At 37.7% G+C, this 21,784-nt stretch overlaps 1 protein-coding gene and 3 non-coding genes across 4 annotated transcripts in view; all 4 read left to right on the top strand.

Annotated features, from left to right (window-relative positions):
* LOC125234090 (centrosomal protein of 120 kDa-like) overlaps positions 1-21,104 on the top strand; it is a 31,543-nt gene extending 10,439 nt beyond the window's left edge. Inside the window, exons 9-20 of the mRNA XM_048140275.1 lie at positions 408-613; positions 8,978-9,147; positions 9,590-9,820; positions 10,698-10,753; positions 11,485-11,594; positions 12,710-12,892; positions 13,915-14,091; positions 14,846-14,932; positions 16,085-16,245; positions 17,139-17,260; positions 18,148-18,187; positions 20,341-21,104. Coding sequence (XP_047996232.1) covers positions 408-613; positions 8,978-9,147; positions 9,590-9,820; positions 10,698-10,753; positions 11,485-11,594; positions 12,710-12,892; positions 13,915-14,091; positions 14,846-14,932; positions 16,085-16,245; positions 17,139-17,260; positions 18,148-18,187; positions 20,341-20,491 — 1,694 coding nt within the window. The 3' untranslated portion in view covers positions 20,492-21,104. The remainder of the gene's footprint in view (positions 1-407; positions 614-8,977; positions 9,148-9,589; positions 9,821-10,697; positions 10,754-11,484; positions 11,595-12,709; positions 12,893-13,914; positions 14,092-14,845; positions 14,933-16,084; positions 16,246-17,138; positions 17,261-18,147; positions 18,188-20,340) is intronic.
* LOC125234292 lies at positions 3,793-3,911 on the top strand. The gene has a single exon (XR_007177971.1). It is a non-coding gene; the product is annotated as a 5S ribosomal RNA (ribosomal RNA).
* Positions 8,315-8,433, top strand: LOC125234299. The gene has a single exon (XR_007177978.1). It is a non-coding gene; the product is annotated as a 5S ribosomal RNA (ribosomal RNA).
* Positions 8,823-8,941, top strand: LOC125234285. The gene has a single exon (XR_007177964.1). It is a non-coding gene; the product is annotated as a 5S ribosomal RNA (ribosomal RNA).
* Positions 21,105-21,784: the final 680 nt, after the last annotated feature.

Here is a 21,784-nt window from a genome sequence, read left to right as displayed (position 1 = left end):
TGTTGCGCCCAAAAAGCGATACTTCCCAGCCCATTTTAAGGAACGTAAAGACAATATTTCATTGCATGTTTGAGAAAATAAATATTACGAGCCTATTCCACCGTCCCCATTCTACCATCGGACTCTTAGACGCACGGCCGGTTTCCATCCTTACTTGGTAGATATTCCGCGAATTCGCACGAAGCGCTTTGCTTCTTCTTTTCTTATGCGCACTGCCAAGGAGTGGAATTCCTTGCCGGCGGCCATATTTCCGAGCTCATATGACCCGGCAACCTTCAAATCAAGACAGAACAGGCATCTGGGCGACCTCACTCCATCGTAGGTCACGTCTTTGCCTTTGGCTAGTCTGTGGCCAGTAGTAAGTCCATTTATGATAAAAATAATTTAAAAAAACGTAATATTTCAAGGTATCTGCAGCATGGACCTCCGCAAGCTAGTCCCCACTGACAACATCGAGCACTTCGTCAACAACTTCTGCAACGAGCCGCAAGCGCTCTCCATCCACGAGCGTTGCTTCATACTGCGCACCGACGGCCAACGGGACGGCGACCGGAAACCTTACGTAGACGTCGATATGAGCCTTAAATACATCGGGATGCAAACGGAACCTACGGTAAGTTTGCTATATATTTGTCTAATAATAATGCAACAATACGCTATAGTTTGTGTTAGAACGCAACATGGAATAACTTCTGCAACGAGCCGCAAGCACTCTCCATCCACGAGCGTTGCTTCCTACTGCGGATCGATGGTCAACGGGACGACCGGAAACCTTACGTCGGCATGAGTCTTAAATACGTCGGGATGCAAACTGAACCTACGGTAAGTCTACTATATATTTGTCTAATAATAATGCAGTAATACGCTATAGTTAGAACGCAACATGGAATAACTTCTGCAACGAGCTGCAAGCGCTCTCCATTCACGAGCGTTGCTTCATACTGCCAAAGACATATGTAACTCCGTATGGTAAAGGTACGGTGGCCTAGATGGCGTTACACCTTTGGGGGACGCTCGGCTAGATGACGCTAATATTAATATTGGACATTTTAACACATATCAAGCTAAGAATATGGGCCAAATTGTCAAAACCGAGGTTTAAAAGTTTTAAGCTTGTGTCGAGAGATGGGAGTCTATGCACTGTGATTACATATTTTACTTTGACAGTAACTCTCTATAATACTTGATCCTCTTTGATGCTGCGGATGGATGGTCAACGGGACGACCGGAAACCTTACGTCGAAGTCGACATGAGCCTTAAATAAGTCGGGATGCAAACGGAACCTACGGTGAGTGTAGACTGATATATCCATTCCAATGTTCAATAGTATAAGTCCCATTATAATGACGCGCAAATTTGTCATATACATACATATAACCTTTTTTAACCCCCGACGCAAAAATGACGGGGTGTTATAAGTTTGACGTGTGTGTCTGTCTGTCTGTCTGTGTGTGTGTCTGTCTGTGGCATCGTAGCTCCCGAACGGATGAACCGATTTGGATTTAGTTTTTTTTGTCTGAAAGCTGAGTAAGTCGGGAGTGTTCTTAGCCATGATTCATGAAAATCGGTCTACTATGTCGCGGTCGGGGGTTTTTTCAAAATTTTAATTTTGTGGTTAGGTTAGTTATGGCATGACGATACGAAGTAAAAAACGTGTCATAATAAATTAATCCCAGTTTAGTTGAGACAAATGTTGAAAAAATTCTAATCACTCATCTAATTAGAAGATAAAATCGGAAATTTTCTCAACTTTTGCTATGAACTCGAGGCTCTAATCTTTACGTTTACGGCAACTAAAAGCCTGTATGTCGATGTTGATATGAGCCTTAAATATGAGTACTAATTGAACGTCTTAACCTGTTTAGTTAGTGCTCACTGTACCACTGACTATTAAATATGTTATGCCGAAAGCTGTCCTAACTAGAGAGTAACTCACTAATATTTCATTTATTAACAAAAACACATACAAAAAATACAACAAAAAACCTCAGACATCATAAATACAATTAAAACTTAACCTAAAACTAAATATAAAATACTTCCCCTAATTCACCTCCCTCTGGCATGGTCGCCAGGATACTCGCAGAGTTTCTTCTCTGCACTGAGAGTTACTTAGACTTAGTTTATAACTAAGTTAGAAACAGGGAAATTAATAAATAACATAATGGTTTACACTAGAGATGGGCCGAATATTCGGTAAATATTCGGTAAGATTTTCAATGTTCGTATTCGGCCGAATAATACGGTTGCATTGCCGAATATTTACCGAATAAACAAAGTGAATAACTAATGTATCTTACGTATTCCATTGGATAATACGCTCCTATTTTAGTAGCTTTTTAAGGAACTGCTAAAAAGAGAAACCTATGCGTCAAAATATAAATACAATTGTTTTGTAAAAAAGTTAAAAAACCTTAGTTTAAGAGTTGAGAAGAGTTCAGAGCGGTTTTAACACTTTTAACGAAGTTTTAGTTATCTATTAAATCATAAAAACATAGTTGTAGTAACATATGTAACCATTATCAATCATTTAATAGTTTTAATGAACATCCCCTTTTAAAACATGGCGTAACCGAATATTCGGCCGAATGTTCGGTTCGGTAAGAGCTGAACCGAATGTTCGGCCGAATATTCGTATTCGGCAAAGTCCATATTCGGCCCATCTCTAGTTTACACTATTATCATAAATCATAATGGTTTATTTGCGATGGTTTAAAAAGAATTCTTCTTTCACGTGATACTTCAAATACTGTGTACAGTACACTGGCGCCATCTATTTTTGAAGTCGAAAACTGTTGTTTACAATACAAAACTCATAAGATACGAAATGTGCAAATAGTTTTATGTAGTAGGTAATATAGGAAAATATAATGAAATTACCGTAGAGTTATATGTATAGTTAAGTAGCATTGGACTCCTTGAAAAAATAAATGGTGTCAACAATTATCTTGTGTTAACTTCTGATTAGCAGAAACGTCTGCAATCGATGCCACTAGGCTTAGAATAAATTTAAAAGTGGAAAATGTCTGCCTTGGGTGAGACTTGAACTCACGGTCTCTGGATCAATATTCCAGCGCTCTGCCAACTGAGCTCAGTTGCCAGAGCAGTTGCAGTTGGCAGAGCGCTGGAATATTGATCCAGAGGCCGTGAGTTCAAGTCTCACCCAAGGCAGACATTTTCCACTTTTAAATTTATTCTAAGCCTAATTATCTTGTGGCCTTATGTTGTACACTAGCGACATCTATTGGCATAACTTAAAGTCACGCAAACAACATTAGTAATCTCATACTGCTAGGAAGCGCAAAATAACAATGCCTTTATTCATAAACGCTCTACAAAACAAGCCTGAACTATCTAATAATATTTTGTTTTTCTAAATTATGACTATATATTTTATTGTGTATTGGCGAGAAAGGGAAAGGGTTAAAACATTTAAACTAAAACTGGTTTTTATGATAAGTTATACGCGGCGATATTACATACGAATTATTAGATAAACATAAAAGTAAAAAAACAGACGAAAAACAAAATTATCTAAATCTATTGACTACGGTAATAGTACACTAGCGCCATCTTTGGACGTAATGGAAGTTAGGAGCGAATTGTGATTACATAATGTTTTTTTATCTTTACACTACACGCTTATTATATTATTACTCATATGGTCTTTATTCAAATAAAATACATATTTAAGGTAACTTGCGCAGTACTGCACGAGAATATTATAAATAAATAATAACGTCATATTTTTTTTGGTCTTAGTCTTGATAAACATATTCGTTTGATCTGTCGCCAACGTCCATACCACGTTGAACACACCGGTTCTCGTCCGATCACCGAAGTTAAGCAACGTCGGGCGAGGTCAGTACTTGGATGGGTGACCGCCTGGGAACACCTCGTGTCGTTGGCTTTTTGTTGTTTTTTGTGTTAATGAATCCTTAATGAATAACTGTTTTGTACCAAACTATCAGTTACTTGGCTGGCGCCATAACCCAATATTAGTTTTGGTGTCCAACACAAGAGCACGACCCTTTGCTCGATCTCGAGCGGTATCTCGCCAGCTATCGCCGACGCCGAGCTCACGGAGACTTTGCCAATACGAATATTCGGCCGAACATTCGGTTCAGCTCTTACCGAACCGAACATTCGGCCGAATATTCGGTTAAGCCATATTTTTAAAGAGGATGCATGTTCATTAAAACTATTAAATGATTGATAATGGTTACATATCTTATACTTTTAAACGAGCAATTCTTGTATATTTATTTATTTATTTATTTATATATATATTTATTTACACTGACGATCTCGGAAACCGCTCTAACGATTTCGCAGAAATTTGTTATGTGGGGGTTTTTGGGGGTGAATAATCGGTCTAACTTATCCGTAGGTCCCGGAAAACGCGAATTTTCGAGTTTTCATGCGTTTTTCTTCGCGCGCCATCTCGTGTGCAGTAGTTGTACTGTTAAGACAGAATTCTTTCGGTTGATGTAAGTACTATTTATTGCAAACACTAGATGGCGACACAGGTCAAGGCTAAAACGAATAGAAAAATACACTATTTGAGTTTTTGTGGCGAAATGCGCGCCATCTCGTGTGGAATAGTTGTGTTGTTAAGGCTGAGAATTCTTTCGCTCGATGTAGGTACTATTCATTTTTGAACTAGATGGCGACACATGTCAAGGATACGAAACAGAACCGAGCGAAGCTCGGTTGCCCAGATATTGATATGTATATGATACTACAACTATGTTTTTATGATTTAGTGGTTAACTAAAACTTAGTTAAAACAACTCTGAACTCTTTTCAACTCTTAAAATACGGTTTTTTAACTTTTTTACATAACAATTGTATTTATAATTTGACGCATAGGTTTCTCTCTTTAGCAGTTCCTTGAAAAGCTACTAAAATAGGAGCTTATTATCCAATGGAATACGTGAGATCTTCATTAGTTATTTACTTTGTTTATTCGGTAAATATTCGGCAATGCAACCGAATTATTCGGCCGAATACGAACATTGAAAAACTTGCCGAATATGCCGAATACCGAATATTTACCGAATATTCGGCCCATCTCTACTCCATTCTATTCTCCCAACGATATTTTGGGTGACCAACGGCTTACCTTTGATCTCTCCAGGTAGGTTCCTATGCCAAGATTGCCAAGTAATAAGGCCAAACAAATCAAACTATTATAATTTATAAATATAGGACTTGTATGAGTAGTTGCCTGGTTACGCGGTTAATCATAGATAATTAGATATCACAGTAAAGGAATCACTAAAGAATAAGAAGAATAAGAATAGTTTATTCATATTATTAAATTAAAACGGGACTTAATCGCGTAAAACTAATGTTTTATATTTAACCCAATAAATATAAAACGTAAGTTTTACGCGATTAAGTCCCGTTTTAATTTAATAATATGAGTGAAGATCGTGTTAGTTTAAATGAATAGTTTATTATTAATAAGAAATTATTACAATGGTACATTATTTGTCTTGTGGCCCCACACTAGGCTAGGGTTTGCTCCCGGGAAATACCGGTACCGAAAGTACCGGGAATTCCCGGGATTTTTGGACAAGCAAAGAACCGGGAAATCAACTTGAAAAATCCCGGTACTTTCGGGAAATACTTTTTCGTGACTTTTTTGCTACAAAATTTATTTATTTCCGTTTATATTATTTATACAGTTAAGAAATAGGCGTAGGTACAGTAACACGCGCCTAATCATTATTTAATAGCGGGTAGCAGTGGCAGACTGGCTGCCGTAGCCACCGTGATACCCTATATAGCTAGTCCCGCTAGTCGGTAGTGGAGTTTTGTATTTTTGGTGAAGGTTTGTTATATTAATTTAAGTATTTGTTTTATCTCTCTCAGTCTTATTTCTCATTTCTCTACGTTATAAAACAAAGTCTCCCGACGCGTAGACCCGATGATTAAAACATGACGCTATGTGCTAATCAAGTCGGTAAAAATGACTTAAATGACGCTGCTTAAGAGCTTCAATCGAAAACCCTGCCCATACCGATCGACATATAGCTAAATATGGTGGAGTTGTACTTCTAATACATATACATACGTAGGTCTAGAAGAAAGTCGGCGATGGTTTATGTATAACTTTTAAGGATAACTGCTATAAACATGTTAACTTTTAGAAACGTTTATATATAAATGTGGTATTACGGTATTCCAAAGAAATGTCCAGAAAATTACCAAAGTTCTCGAAAACGTTCCCTCTGACTAGCCAAAAATAGTGCACTATCTCAAATGTTTTGTTTCCTTTAGTTTACATTTTGTGAGGTTTTACTGCCGGTCTATAACCAGTTATTATATTTCTGTAGTAGTATTTGCCTTATTTCCTTTACTAAGCGATTAAACGTCTCCCAGTAATGGCAGATCGCTTAATCGGAGCAATGTATTGCAACAGTAACCATTGGTGCCTATGGTTGCCAGACGGTAGGGTTTAGGCGGAATTCTCACGATTTTTTGCTTGTTCTCCCGAATTCCGATTTATAATAAGTAATAAAAAAAGACAGATTACAATATTACGCCTAACGAAGCCGGAGCGGCTCGGTTACAGTAATGTAATATAATAATAAAAGACGTAAAATCCCAAAAAAAAATTTGTTTTATTTGAAAAAGCGAAATAATTTGACCAGTCCCGAAAGTACCGAAAATCCCGGGAAATCCCGGTTCCATATTGCTTCGGTACCGAAAATCCCGGTTCTTTAAAACAGTACCGGTACTGCAATCCCTACACTAGGCTAAGCCTGTCACGTGGCAGCTAAAATTAAATGAACATAAATTTTGGTATTCTAGAAACATGACCAAGGATTGTTAACTGCGAGCGAAATCCATTGAAGTACTAGGGTTGCTAACTGGTTGTCATACGTCATTTCAATGGATTTCGCTCGCAGTTAACGATCCTTGAACATGACGTAAGATAGATAGATAGATAGATAGATAAGTCATTTATTTGGCAGACTGCAAACACACACAATACAATACACAATTTAAAACACACAAATTAGGCGCAACATAAAAAAGAGACAGAACAGTAAAATACAATTGAGACAGTAAAAAAAACAACAATAACAAAAAAGAGAAAAAGAAAATACAAACTGTGTGCGTTGCAGCAGGACAAAAGGGTCGCGGCTCAGTGATACGCTTCGCTCTTTCGACCGAAGCACTGTTTTTCTGCCGGAACCCAGGTCACAATCACTATAGATAAATAATTACTTATATAATAACGATTTCTATAACATTAAAATGGAAACAAGTGTAAAGTGTATAGTGTGAATGTTACCTTATGTGCATATCGTGTGATGTTTTCTGGATAGTGTTAATGTTAAAATCGCAAGTATGTAAGCCTAGTTTGACTACTGTTCCCACCAGATTATATTCTGAAATCTGCAACCAAGTACCCGAATGGAATCCCATTTGTTTGCTTCTTGAGGAGAATATTTTTAAATCGAATCTTAAATGATTTTTTGGATTTTAGGTCTCTTAAAGGCGGGGGGATATCATTCCAGCACTTGGTCGCAAGATATCGAAAACAACCCGTAAAGGCAATCGTCCTATGAGGATGTGATTCTAAGATGCAGCGTCGAGTAGATCTAGTGCCGTGTCGATGGTGAAAAGAGATTGATTTATTTTAGAGTACAAATATTCAGGTGACTTGCAATTTATAACACTGAAGAGAAGACAAGCAAGGTGCAAATGTCTACGTGATGTCATGTTTAGAGTAGAATATTTGTTAAGTATATTTATATTTATATTTATATTTATATTAAGTATGGCGTGATATGGCTCCTTGGAGGAATTGTGTAGCAGTATCGATAACAAGCGTTCTGAACTCTTTGTATTAACCTGCGAGTTTTCTGCTGCAGGTGGGGTCCGTACACCACATCGCCGTAGTTCAGCTTTGATAATATGAGCGATTCGCATAGTGTCAAACGAACTTTTTCGTTTAAAAAGTTTCTTATTTGATACAGTAACTTCAGTCTAAAAAAACATGATTTGACCAACTGTGCTACGTGCTTTTCAAACCTTAATTGACTGTCTATTATTATGCCCAAGTTTCTGGCCTCTTCTACTCGCTCAATTTGTGATCCATTAATGTTTAGTAGAGGGTTACCATTTAATATTCGCGAAATCTGGATTTTGCTACCTAAAATCATGAATTTTGTCTTCGTAGGGTTTAGCAATAAGACTATTTTTTTCGGCCCAAACAGAAATATTTTTAAGGTCTTCATTAATTTTACTAATACTATTTTGCCGAGTTGGATGTCGTTATTGAGTTGTGCTGTCGTCAACGTCCATACCACGTTGAATACACCGGTTTTCGTCCGATCACCGAAGTTAAGCAACGTCGGGCGAGGTCAGTACTTGGATGGGTGACCGCCTGGGAACACCTCGTGTCGTTGGCTTTTTGCCTTTTTCTAAAAATTTACATTTTATCCATCTTTTTCATTTTGTATTTTCATCTATCGTGAAAGAGTTTTATTGCACTTAACAAATTAGACTATTCCGGGTTTATGATTTGTATGTATCGTAATCGTGTCATGCTATTGGTGATAATTGAATCAAATAAATAAATATCAGAATAATTGATGTACTTCCTCTGAGTCCATTAAAAATAAAGACCTATTCTCGCAGTTTAACACAACTTTATTGTTATATATGTAAAGTGATGTTTACGAATGTTTTGAATTATACTATATGATTAATTGATTATACGAGAGCTGAATGAATCGTGAATAACTATGCATATGATGTCATCATTCCGATCTGAAAGTCAATATTCAGTTTGTTGATCGCCAACGTCCATACCACGTTGAATACACCGGTTCTCGTCCGATCACCGAAGTTAAGCAACGTCGGGCGAGGTCAGTACTTGGATGGGTGACCGCCTGGGAACACCTCGTGTCGTTGGCTTTTTGCTTCTTTTTATAACTTCCTTTTTTTTTTCAGAAACCACTAGTACTATCTGCGCGTAGCGCTGTCCAGCTGGACATCCGAGCGCCTACTGAGGTACTGCGAAAAGAAAGCATTCTGAACATCAAAAGCAGCGGCAGTTGTACCAACTTGGAAGATGTGGGCGGCGTGGCGTACACCAACAACACTGCGGGTAATACGTCCAGGTATGAGATCCAAATTGATAAAGCTGTGTCAGACTAAGCTAAGTTCGCAGCGATTTTGATATCACAGAATAGTGGATGGGTATGTCTCCCAACTGAGAGGGGACTGAAATCTTCTCGAGGCTGAGGCGTAGGGTTAGAGCCGGCGTAGCTTTATCTGACGTTCATATGCGCATTGTAATATGCCTACTTGAAAAACAAATACAATATTTCATTTTCATGTGAAAGTGTTAAAAAAGTGCACGATGATTGAAGTCGTTTCCAAGTGAGCTTGATCTGACTCTGAAATAAAATGTATGTAGATATTTAAGTTTTATGTCTCAGTAATCTTTAAACTACTGGAATACAATCTCAGAGGACATGAATCCAATTCGTTTGGTCCTTGAGGTTTTCCATGGTGCTTCAGTGCATACTGACTATAGTTAATGTATACCTATCATTCCAGATATAAAGACGCATCAGGCACCGCCATCCTCCAAACGAACGAAATAACGGAACTCATACGAAAGATGTGCGATTCCTTCGCGCTAAGCCAAGAGAAACTACTAGCGGCCAGAGAGAGACCGCTCACTAGTGACATGCAAGTTCAGTGCGAGACAGAGATAGATAAGGGAGACAAGGACAGCGTGCGGGAAGGGAGCGTGGGAGACAAGGATAGCGTAGGAGAGAAAGAGAAGTAAATACTTAATTGTTTGATTTTGTTAACCCACTGGACATAGGTTTCTCGCTTGGATTTCCACAAGTCACTTTGCTGCGGCTTTTCCGGCGAGGGTCACTTATAATTCTTATAAAGATGTCTTAACCCCTCGTATGCAGCCTGTCAATTTTGATCATTGAAATCAAAACATTTATTGACATTTAAAACAATAAATTAAAATTCCCACGCACGGATCCGTATCTAATCATACGAGGGGTTAAGCGTCAGTCGCACCTAACCGTCTGTCGACGTTTTAAAGCGCTCACTATATTTTAATGTATGGAATCCCATAGTTAACTGCCGAGTGACTTTGATATTTCTACTAAATGTGGTTGGTGAGTTGACTTGTTGCTACTGGTACTGACCCCCTGCCACATCCCTGCGGCATCCACCTGGTGGCCATATCAGCCCATAATTATGTAGTAACCAAAGAGGATTGAGTATTATAGAGATTTACTGTCAAAGTAAAATATGTAGTCACAGTGCATAGACTGCCATCTCTCGACACAAGCTTAAAACTTTTAAGCTTCAATTTTGTCAATTTGGCCCATATTCTTAGCTTGATATGTGTAAAAATGTCAAATATTAATATAAGCGCCATCTAGCCGTGCGTTCCCCAAAAATGTAACGCCATCTAGGCCACCGTACTTTTTTCTATATGGCTCTGAGGTATGTTTTTTCTTAGACTGTGGCTGTCTATACGGAGTTACATATGTCTTTGGTAGTAACGAAAAACCAGCTTAATACGAATAGCCCACCAGACTTTACTTTAGTGTCAAAAATATGTGTCTTCAAAAACGTTTATATCTATTTATTATAAAACATGAGGTTTTAATGATAACTTTATTACTTTCAGCACGCCTATCAAACTAGAGATGAGTAAGAGTGACACCTGCATAAGAAACGATAAAGGTAATCAAATGTAGCTTATCCCTTTAAGGGATCTCCCCTTAAAGGGATAAGCTCGCCTTTGTACATAACCGTTATAATTATTATCTGTACATGTAATTTGTTTACTACTACTACTACATGTCGTAAGTTATGAAAACGGAAGGGCGAGGCGCAAGAAATGAGAGCTAAAGACATTTTCAGAAACTGGGACTCAAAATTAGTGGCTGTTAACAACTTTACGTTTCTTTTAAATAAGAAAAACAAAAATAACTCATAGACAGTTTTGTACCGACAATTAAGCATAAAATCGGTCTAAAATTCAACTTTTTTCACGTTCTAAATGTAGGTTATCGCTTATAGTTTATGTAATTAACACAAAAACACATTTTTATAGAAATTTCATGCTTAATTGTCGCTACAAAACTGACAGCGAGTTAACTTTTTGTTAACAACTGTCACTAATTTTGGGTCTCAATTTCTGAAATTGTCTCATATAGTTTGATGAATTGGTTGAGGCTTAAGGGGGAATTGATATTAACGTATAGAGCTAGTTCACGAAACATTTTTTTTAATTAAAGGAAAAATTGAAAAATTCACATCTCCACTCCGGCAGGACTCGAACCTGCGACCTCTGGCCTTGCTGGGGCCATCTCTCTTCCAACTGCGCCACGTAGGCCTCACTGAGGCACGGAGGAGGAGACGTTTCTGCATGATAAAAATCAAATTCACGAAACATTGTCTTCGTTTTGCAGACATGGTGAAACGGGTGATACCTTACGAGGAGCGAGACAACATCATGCAGAAGTTTGTGGACGAGCTGGAAGACTGGAAGGAGAAGCAACAGGAGCTGTATAAGCTACAGGTACTGCAACAAAAATGCCAACGTGATCTAAAATAATGGTAGCAGATCTTATAACCAACTCAAAAACCCTCTTCGCCACGGCTAGCACATTCTAAAGACTAATGTCGTACAGTATGGCCACTCCCGCTCCCCGCTGAAAGTGCCGCCCACCCCCGCTCGGTTACCTCACAGTTACCGCCTGTCAAAAACGCGAACAGTCGACCTGTCATATCTCAATCATACAAGCATGGTACGTGTTCACCTACACGAGCTTAGAATGTGTCCTAGGAACGCGCCTCTTTCATATATATGATTGCCAGTGTTCGAGTTGTGCGGCTAGTCTGTGGCTATGGATACACCCATTTATAATAATAAAAAAAATAGGGACAGTCACTCCAGTATTATTCTGCCGGTATGGTACTCCATTGGCTGTTTTAGATGTTATATAGGTAACATTGCGTGAAATGGATAGCGTGATAGTAGCAGTAGTGCCGCTGTCCCTGTCATACAATGTTATATAACATTTATAACAAATAAGGGAGCACCATTAGAGTACGGCACCAGCGTACAGTGTATTATACACTATAATTGTGAATTTCGTAGTGTTGTTCGTATAACTTTTGATTAGCGTCAATAGATGGCGCTAGTGTACTAAGAAAACTGCTGCTGGATAGCATGATAGTATTGATATTACGCTGTCCTCGTCATACAATATTACATATAATATTTATAATAAACATGGGAGCGCCATTAGAGTACATCACTCGCTTACACCTTATTATTCACAATAATTTGGAATTTTCTAGATATAATTGTGGATTTCGTAGTGTTGTTCGTGTAACTTTGAGTAGCGTCAATAGATGGCGCTAGTGTACTGCTGCTAGATTATACACTATGAAAATAATCTTTGGTTAACCAATCGTAATTACTTTTTTCCATTCGATTTGTGCCTGCTGCCTGTTGCCTATATTTTATTACTTATATTTGGCCTTCTATTGAGTTAATTATGGTACTTGAAATTTCATAACTCCGTCGAAAGATCGGTTTTTATATAACTCCGCATCCTCCGCTTCGTCTGCATGCAATTGCATATTTACTGTGTGAGTGTGATGAAGAAAATTATTTTTACATTTCAGCTGCAACGCAAAGAAGAATACCACCTCGAGCTCCTCTCACGCGAATGGTCTAAAAAGCGGTCCGAGCTAGAATCCAAACTGAGTCGCGGCATCGAGCAGTGTCGCCATCTAGCGGCAGACTTGTCGCGCGCTACCGATGACTTTCGGCTCAAGGGATACAGGAACACGGAGAGGGAGAAAAAGGTCACTGTTTACTTAGAAAATAATAGAATTTAAATCATTTACTTATCCCCACAAAGTACAAATAAAACAAAAGACATTCGAACTAGAAAGAACATTAGATTCTAACATAGAACCGGTCTCAGCATATTCCGTGGCAACCAGCGGCGCTGGGTATCTTTGGTTAACAGACTAAAACTAGGTTTAATAGTTACTTTAAACTAAAAGAAAGAAACTCGTCGTGCTTTATATGTTTTTTTACCGCCTATTTTTTTTTAAACAATTTTTTGACATGTCCTATGTTATCGAATTTCTAGAAGAGATCTTTTCTGTCTCCTAACTGCACAGCGACTACTAATCTAATCAAAATAAAGGACTCGGAGGGACTCTGAAGGATTAAAATAAAATACTGTAGATTAAATGGCCCTGTATGGCTTAAATTACAATAACTACTTGACTTCTCAAAACCTTTAACCCTTAAATGCATGGTGATGTATATATGCATCATATATTTGATGGCCCGTGGCTCAATATGTAGCTATCCAAAATCACATTTATAGCTTAATTATTATCCAGTATTTATTATTTTTCAATAAACAATTAAATAAATTAAATAATGTCATGATTTACTATTTATTATTTAAGGATAAAGAAGAAATGGCGAAAAGTGTGAAAAAACAGGATGATTGCGATTTTAGTATGTGATTTAGGCAGATTTTTTCGGAGTTAGTAATTAGTTTATGTGTAAACATTTTAACGTGGGGGTTTCACAAATAGTTTACCTTTCTAATAGTAGTCAAACTTTACAAATAAAACTTACCAATAATTATATATTTATATAAATAAGTTTTGGCCTATTTAACTTCTAACACTGATTTAGTATTAAAATCGGTATTAAATTTTTTTTTTTTTTTCCTAGAGTCAGAAATCCATTGTCTGTCACATATATTAATATCTCGTTAAAAGAAAAAAAATCATGCATTTAAGTGTTAAAAGCTTATTCCCAAGTCTCAAAATACTTATCAAAATTGTATAACCTTTCACAGCTTCTAGACGCAAAGAAGGCTCTAGAAACGCACTACACGGCAAAGTACCAGGAACTCAGAGAGGCCTCGCAGAAAATGGAAGACGATATGAACCACCGGCTCAAGCTTAAAGACATGCGCATTGAAGAGCTGGAAGCGAAGGTGTTGCAGTTGGAACGACAGCTTGAGACTATGAAGGTATGTAGGAAATAAGTAAACGTAGACGAATTGATTGATTGATTTGATTTATTTGCTAAAATGAAAGCACAGCTAGGTATATGCATGCAAATACAGTTTAAAAATCCTTATACTAATATAACAAAATTCTTAAGATAAAAACCAGATTAACATTAAACAGATTTCAAAATACCTCAGATACAATTTAAAAGATTGAGATGAAAAAAAAAAAGTCAAATTAATTGAATAAATTAGCTAAATATTCGTCAATTGAGTAATATTTATAATATTTATAAAATATTCCTTCACTTTTCTGTCAAATAATTTAATGTCATTAATTATTTTGATCACTGTATTGATAATCTAACCACAAACAATTTTGAAAAACCCTCTACATAGTGCACCAATTTTCATGAAACATGGCTAAGAACACTCCCGACTAATTCAGCTTTCAAACAAAAAAAAACTAAATCTAAATCAGTCCATCCGTTCGGGAGTTACGATGCCACAGACAGACACACTCACACACAGACAGACACGTCCAACTTATAACACCCCGTCGTTTTTGGTGGACTTTATCAGCTCGATGAATAAAAAGGCCAATTTATTATTTTATTTATAAAACGAATCGTATGTAGCCTCGGAACTAAAGATAATTGAAATAAATCCGCGATAATTGCCATAGAACCGCTGAATCTGTGATTAAATTTGTGTATTATTCGTTCTTTGAATTTATCGTTGTATCGTGTTTATACATTTTTTGTCTCATTTTCAGATAAATGTCAAGAATATTGAAAAGGAGTCTGAGAGCAAATATTCTGGCTTAACCAAAGACCAAACTGCAAGCCTTATACAGGAGTTGGTACGTATTCCAGTACTTCATTCCTATAATTTTAACTTTTTGACAAGCAGAAACGACTGCAACAGACGCCTAAGGTTCACACAAGGCAGTACTAATCCTTAACGTACTAAGCCTAATCATTCCTATAATGTTTTAATCATACTTATTATTATAAGAATGGGAGAACCTAGTTTCCGATTTAGACCACAAGATGGCAGAACCTCCGACAAACAAAAGGACGGTCTTTATACGCCAGCGATCCTCTGATATAAACAAATTGAAATCAACTCCTTTGAAACTTATATGTACTTATAATCAAGGACCATATAATACGGGACAGACAAAGCCCATACAAAAAAGCGTACCCCTGAAATGTATGGGCCTTTTAAGCTTAAAATTGATGGCGCTGTTCGCAGCCTGGAAGTGGCCAAAATCATATTTTCTCGCAATATTTTTGCGTGTTTTTAACCCCCGACGCAAAAACGAAGGGGTGTTATAAGTTTGACGTGTCTGTCTGTGTGTATGTCTGTCTGTTTGTCTGTCTGTCTGTGGCATCGTAGCTCTCGAACGGATGAACCGATTTTGATTTAGTTTTTTTTTGTCTGAAAGCTGAGTTAGTCGGGAGTGTTCTTAGCCATGTTTCATGAAAATCGGTTCACTAGGTCGCAGTCGGGGGTTTTTTGAAAATTTTAATTTTGTGGTTAGGTTAGGTTATTATAAGAACGAATGACATGCTTCTTTATTTTAATACCATGATATCACGGCAATACACATTTGAAAAAAAATTGTCGGCATCATCAGTGTAGTTATGATAGTATTTAATAGGTGGCGCTAAAAAAAATGAGGTACGATTCTTAGTATGGAGACTGTAAATCCTTTATAAATAATTCTTGCTTATAATCAATGTATTACAATACAATACAATACTCTTTATTGCACACCTCACATAGTTTACAAGTAATGCACAAGAAACAAAAAACAAATTAAACAGAAGTAACAACAGGCGGTCTTATCGATTAAGAGCGATCTCTTCCAGACAACCTTGGGGTATGTATTGTTGTTATTGGTCTCACACCTTACTATTGTTAACACTGCAATTTTCTATTATAACCTTGTGTGTTACTGTTTATTGTCCCAAATAAATTAAAAAAAAAATATATATATATTTTGCAGCGTTGCCTAGAAGAGAAGTTGGACAGCGCGGTGCAGTCGAAAGCGTTCTTCAAGGAGCAGTGGGGGCGCGCCGTGCGCGAGCTGCACCTCAACAAGCTGCACACGCGGCGCCAGATGCTCACGCAGCTGCGCCAGGACCGCCGCCAGCTCGGACAGATGGGGTGAGAACCGGCTACAAGATCCTCTAAAACATACATATAAAGCCTGACCGCCTACAATCTTCTCTGCTTTGCTCAAAGGTTGACTGGTAGAGAATGCCTCATGGCATTAAGTTCGCCTTTTGTACATTAAGTTGTTCTTTTGTGCAATAAAGTTTAAATAAATAAATAAAAATATATGACTATTGTCAAGCTGTTATTCTGATGTATGCGGTGACAGTTCAATACTGTACGAAAAACATAGTTCTATTGAAATTCCGCAACATGGCGCGGTCATATATTTCTGGTCGAGCTTTACATAAGTGACGGTCAACCAAATCTTGACACTAAAAGGCGCTCAAATTTTCTATGGGAATTAAAACTTCGCCCCTACAAGGAAGTTTTATGAAGAAAATCGGCCGGTGAGCCCTACATTCTTCAAATTTGTCGAATTTTTTTAATGCTAAGATTTGGTTGACAGTTATGACAGTCTATTTAATATAACAATAGTATGATATTATCCAAATTTAATAGTAAAAATATTAATAAACTACTAAATGCTGCTAAAATTCAGATCACATGCAAATTTGCGTTCCTGCACACTATATGGTACCGAACCGAATGTAGAGTCATAACAGTGACCTGTTAAAGACTCGTCGAAAAAGACAAGATGTATATATTCACGGTAGCTATCATATGCTACTATTTTCATTAAGTCAATCCCTCGGTTATGCTAAAAGAAATCTAAGGCACTGTACCTAATGGCAAACGTGACATAACACGTCATCTTGTAGACATGTCCAACACTAATGCTTGCGGACACCGTTGAAATTAACTTGACACAATAAAATTGAACATCCCATAAAACTGGGCAGCACGAGTCGTGCACCTAGCGAATAAACATTTTTTTTTTTCAGGTTAGATACCATTCAAGACCAAGATGAAAAAGCGGAGCAGGTGGACATGAAACGCCTAAAAGACGATTTCTACGTCGACATACTCGCCAACATGCCCGTCATCGAATCAAACTCCATCATAAGTAAGTACAAATGTATATAGTGCGAAAAGATTTGTAAATCATAAAATCAATCAATCATAAATCAATCATTTATTCGTGATAAACAACATACAACACAGTCATATAAAACAATCAATTTGTCTTCGAATTGTTACGGAAACGTACGAACGTGTCATGCTATTTCAGTCACTGTCAATACAAGATGTACTGACATTGACTGAACTAGCATGACAAATACGAACGTTTCCGAAGGAAACCCTTTTCGCATTACACACATTAAGGGCCGGTTGCATCACCCTTTGTCACCGTTAAAGTGTTTGTAAAATTTTATTGTATGGGAAGATCCATAGACGTCTGCTGCGTGACGATGATGTGTTTGTCAAATGTGGTTGATGCAACTGGCCCTGAGTGCCAGAGCGTAGCCAATAAGAAAAGAATAGCAGAAAGTGACTACGAAAAGGGCCTTGTATGTACTATACAAAATGCATTTTTTCGTCATTTACTTCAAAATTTGCTTTCTACTAATTTTCACAGTCGAGAAATAGTAACTATTACAATTGCTCGTATGCCGGAAATTATTTGAAACAAATAATCGCCGCGCAAACAAAAAGTTAATTGTACTTGTTGTCAAGATATCCCGCTAGATGTCGCTGTTCGATCGGTAAACTAGGCAACGTTTATGCCGTAATGGTTACGGCGGTGCCTAATATCAGCTTTTTCGCCTTTCCCACTAGATTTCGTGAAAATATATTTCATGGTGCGTCATTGTGAAATGGTGTTCTCATTATTTTAATTAATTTGGTTTCGTTACGTAGCACGGCTGAAGGTGATTTTAGATTAGAAATGCACAAATCGCTTCAGTGATATATCGTAACTTATGCATATGTATTAAAATTTTTCTTTTATAGGCACCAACGGGCCAGAATTGGACATGTTTGATGAAATGAAGTAAGTATTAGTCTGTTCTCTCTCTTTATTGTAACCTAATTTACATGACAGTGTCAGACAACATTTATTTTTATTCATTAATTAAAAAAAAATTGGTTGTCTGTAAAGTCGGTTTACGGACGGTAGTTTAACGTGATAACGTCAAACATTACAGTAGTATAGACAGGGGCGGTCAGAGTATAGCAAAAGGGGCCCGATTCTGGGACTTTTTTCACGTTTTTTTATTTATTTATTAAAAATACACAAAAGTTAACAGTATTTCACCAAAGCACTTATGTGGTAATATAATTATGTACATGTTAAATTGACATAAATAAAAGCAAACACACTTAAAAGTTAAACTATGGTTATTACATTAATCACCTAAGGAGTGTAGAGTCTATGAACCTTAAGAGTTTTCTGTAAAACACACCAACACTATCAGCAAATATGTCAATATCGTCTGTCTCCAACATGATGCGGTTAAGAGCAGCTCGGGCTCGAGCGGTGCGCCGGCCGCCGCGAACAGGCGCCGCCGCCGCCGCGCCGGCACCGCGCCCGGCATGCCAACCACCACATTCGCTCTTGGCACTTGCAGCCCCATTCTCTCAAGCACGGATGCGTCATCTACTCTATGGTGAAACAGTTGGCGGTAATGCATAATATGCAGCAGTTTCCGTTTGGTTTCTAGAGTTTGAAGACCAACCATTCCTGTTACGAATAGAGATGGATACATATATGGGTAATATCCGTACAGTCGTTTGTAAATGTGCCTACAGAACTTCCTCTGCACTCTTTCTAGCATAGTGTTTTGTTCTTATTAGAAAGAATGCATTAAAATAAGCATCTTTTATAAATTAAAGTTTTTTTTAAAACCTACTAATTTAGGAGTTAGAGTGGTGCAAAGTTGCAAAATTTTCCCGTAGCATTACTAAGGCGCCAGAGACAGAAAGCGATATCGACGGAGCCACGCTTATTACAGAAACTGCACAGAATAGGAGCCTTCGGCCGTTTGAAGATACCTAACGAACCTAACCTATACCTATATAAAAATCGTTATTTTGTATCCTAGACAGTTTGCGAGACACGCGTTAATTTTATTAAAGTGCTAGTGCCATTTACTAATCTTAGAACCCTAATATCTCAGTAAATATTAATGGAGAAGAAAAAGTTTATATAACAAAACATCCTTATTTAAACGAGTTCTATATGATTTATCAATATTAACATAGGTTATATAGGTAAAAAAAAATCATCGTAAATTTATTAAGTCTCTGGCGCCTTAGTAAATACTATGGGAAAATTCGCAACTTCGTACTGCTCTAACTTCTAAATAAGTAGGTTTTTCAAACAACTTCATTCTATAAAAGATGCTTATTTTAATGCAATCTTTCATGTTTTTAAATTACAAACACTCAAAAATAATAAACACGGGCGCGCCATCTGTCGCAGCTGTGGTGCTTTACTCAGGCCACACGCTACAACCATACCGAGCGCATCGATCAGCCGCTTAGTTCCAACGCGCGCCAATAGATGGCGCTTAAGCTATATTGGGAAACGGGACAATGACGTCATCTTTTTCGTGCATGCTGCCCGTAGTAACGAGTTATTAGACGTTATCACGTCAAAAAACACGTTAAACTGATAAGAATAGTTACAAAGATTCGGGTAAACTCGTATTAGAACTTACTTTTCCTTATACATCAAGTCTCAATTATTCCTAGATTACCTATTCGCCATCCTTACTTACTTTTGGGTTGATTACGTGTACAAACAATATCCACAAGCCCTTAACACTTTTGCAACCAAGAACCCGCCTGTTGGGCGCTCGTGAACTTTGCTCAGATGCCGGACAACCCGCTGTAGGCCTAGCACATGATGGCCGCGGGAGTATGTCGCCGCGAGATAGATCACACGTCTTCTTCTAACTGTATTAATGACATAAGGACGGGTAGTCTATCTCGCGGCGACATACTCTCGCGGCAATCATGTGCTAGGCCTACTGGGCGGGTTATCACCATACAAGCAGGCGGTTATAATATAACGGCGGTTTCTGACTTGGTGCGTCATTTTTTGTCTGGTAGTGAATGTATTAAAAAGACCAGCTGGATTACCAACATTCGCCTAACTTACCCCTAAAATACTAGGATAACTTAAAGATTATTTCTTTACAGAAGCGCACCAAAGAACCCCTCAAACGAGAGGCTCTCAGAGTTGATCGCGGAACGAGACCGACTCGTGGAGCACGACAGTCCTGATGAAGATCGCCTGCAGCACCTCAACCAGGAGATCAGAACTATATTACTCAACTGTGGCACATGCTAGCATTCCTTATAATTGTAGACTCTGTAGAATAATGGCTCGAAATTTTTAGCTTATGAATTCTTCGCCAAAATGCTGCTCTATAACAATTTCAAGAAATACTCTGCAGGATCTAAATCGAAAAACAGAGTTTCATAAATTCAGGCTTCGAATTTAACGTTTATTAAATTTGTTACCATTTAATATTTCCTTTCAAAGAAAGTGATAAAATTGTAATGGGCTTCATAGAAGTGGTGCTTGCACATGGCGCATGTATCTAGAACAACACGAGCTAGATAAGCTTGTTAGAGCCTATTTACACGGCTTGCGGAGTCGCATGCAGTTTTAGGTATTGCGGACTGTTGAGGTTACATACAATTTAGCTCACCAATGTACTCAAATTCGCGTGCGAGTTCTCATACTGTGGGAATGGCCCCTTACCTACGGCCTGGCCACGACATTGGTCTGGTGACAGCGCGAGCAGAGGCCATAGCTTAGTGCGAACCAAAGAGTATCGAGTATTATAGAGAGTTACTGTCGAAGTAAAATGTGTAATTACAGTGCATAGACTGCCATCTTAGACACAGGCTTAAAACTTTTGAACCTCAGTTTTGACAATTTGGCCCATATTCTTAGCTTGATATGTGTTAAAATGTCAAATATTAATATTAGCGCCATCTAGCTGAGCGTACCCCAAAGGTGTATTGCCATCTAGGCCACCGTACCTTTTTCTGTATGGTACTGAGGTACGTTTTTTTCTTAAACTATCTGTCTATACCAGAGAAAAGAGACTATGGTCTATACGGAGTTATATATGTCTTTGGTGCGAACGGACGGTCCCATCGCTGTGTCTCACTCTAACTCGCCGCTGTCGCCTTTGACCAAAATGTTGATGCCGGACCGTTATTACTTATTAGTGTAGTGTGTTTTCACTATGGAATCGACTAGTGCAACGTATATGTATATTATATTAATACTAATTATTTATGATATACACATTAGGTAAATATTATGACACGTGAGTCGTCAAAACCAGCTCAATTTATTATTGTTCTTATTTAAATAAAATATATTTTTATTAATACATTTGTGTTTCTACTTCAAATCATTTCCCAAGACCATAATTATTATAATCACTACTACATATACATACATAATAAATGCAGTTGACTTGATTCATAAAAATCATAAATTATATTACTCCTATGAATGCACTTATTGTATGAAGTGCTCAGACTGGGCCAAAAGGGTATTCGGAAACGTTCGTATTTGTCATGCTAGTTCAGTCAATGTCAGTAAATCTTGTAGTGACACTGA

The sequence above is a fragment of the Leguminivora glycinivorella genome, chromosome 15, assembly GCF_023078275.1.
Source record: "Leguminivora glycinivorella isolate SPB_JAAS2020 chromosome 15, LegGlyc_1.1, whole genome shotgun sequence".
Classification (NCBI taxonomy): domain Eukaryota; kingdom Metazoa; phylum Arthropoda; class Insecta; order Lepidoptera; family Tortricidae; genus Leguminivora; species Leguminivora glycinivorella.
Note: the sequence above shows the minus strand (reverse complement) of the source record. Positions and strands in the feature narration are given on the sequence as shown.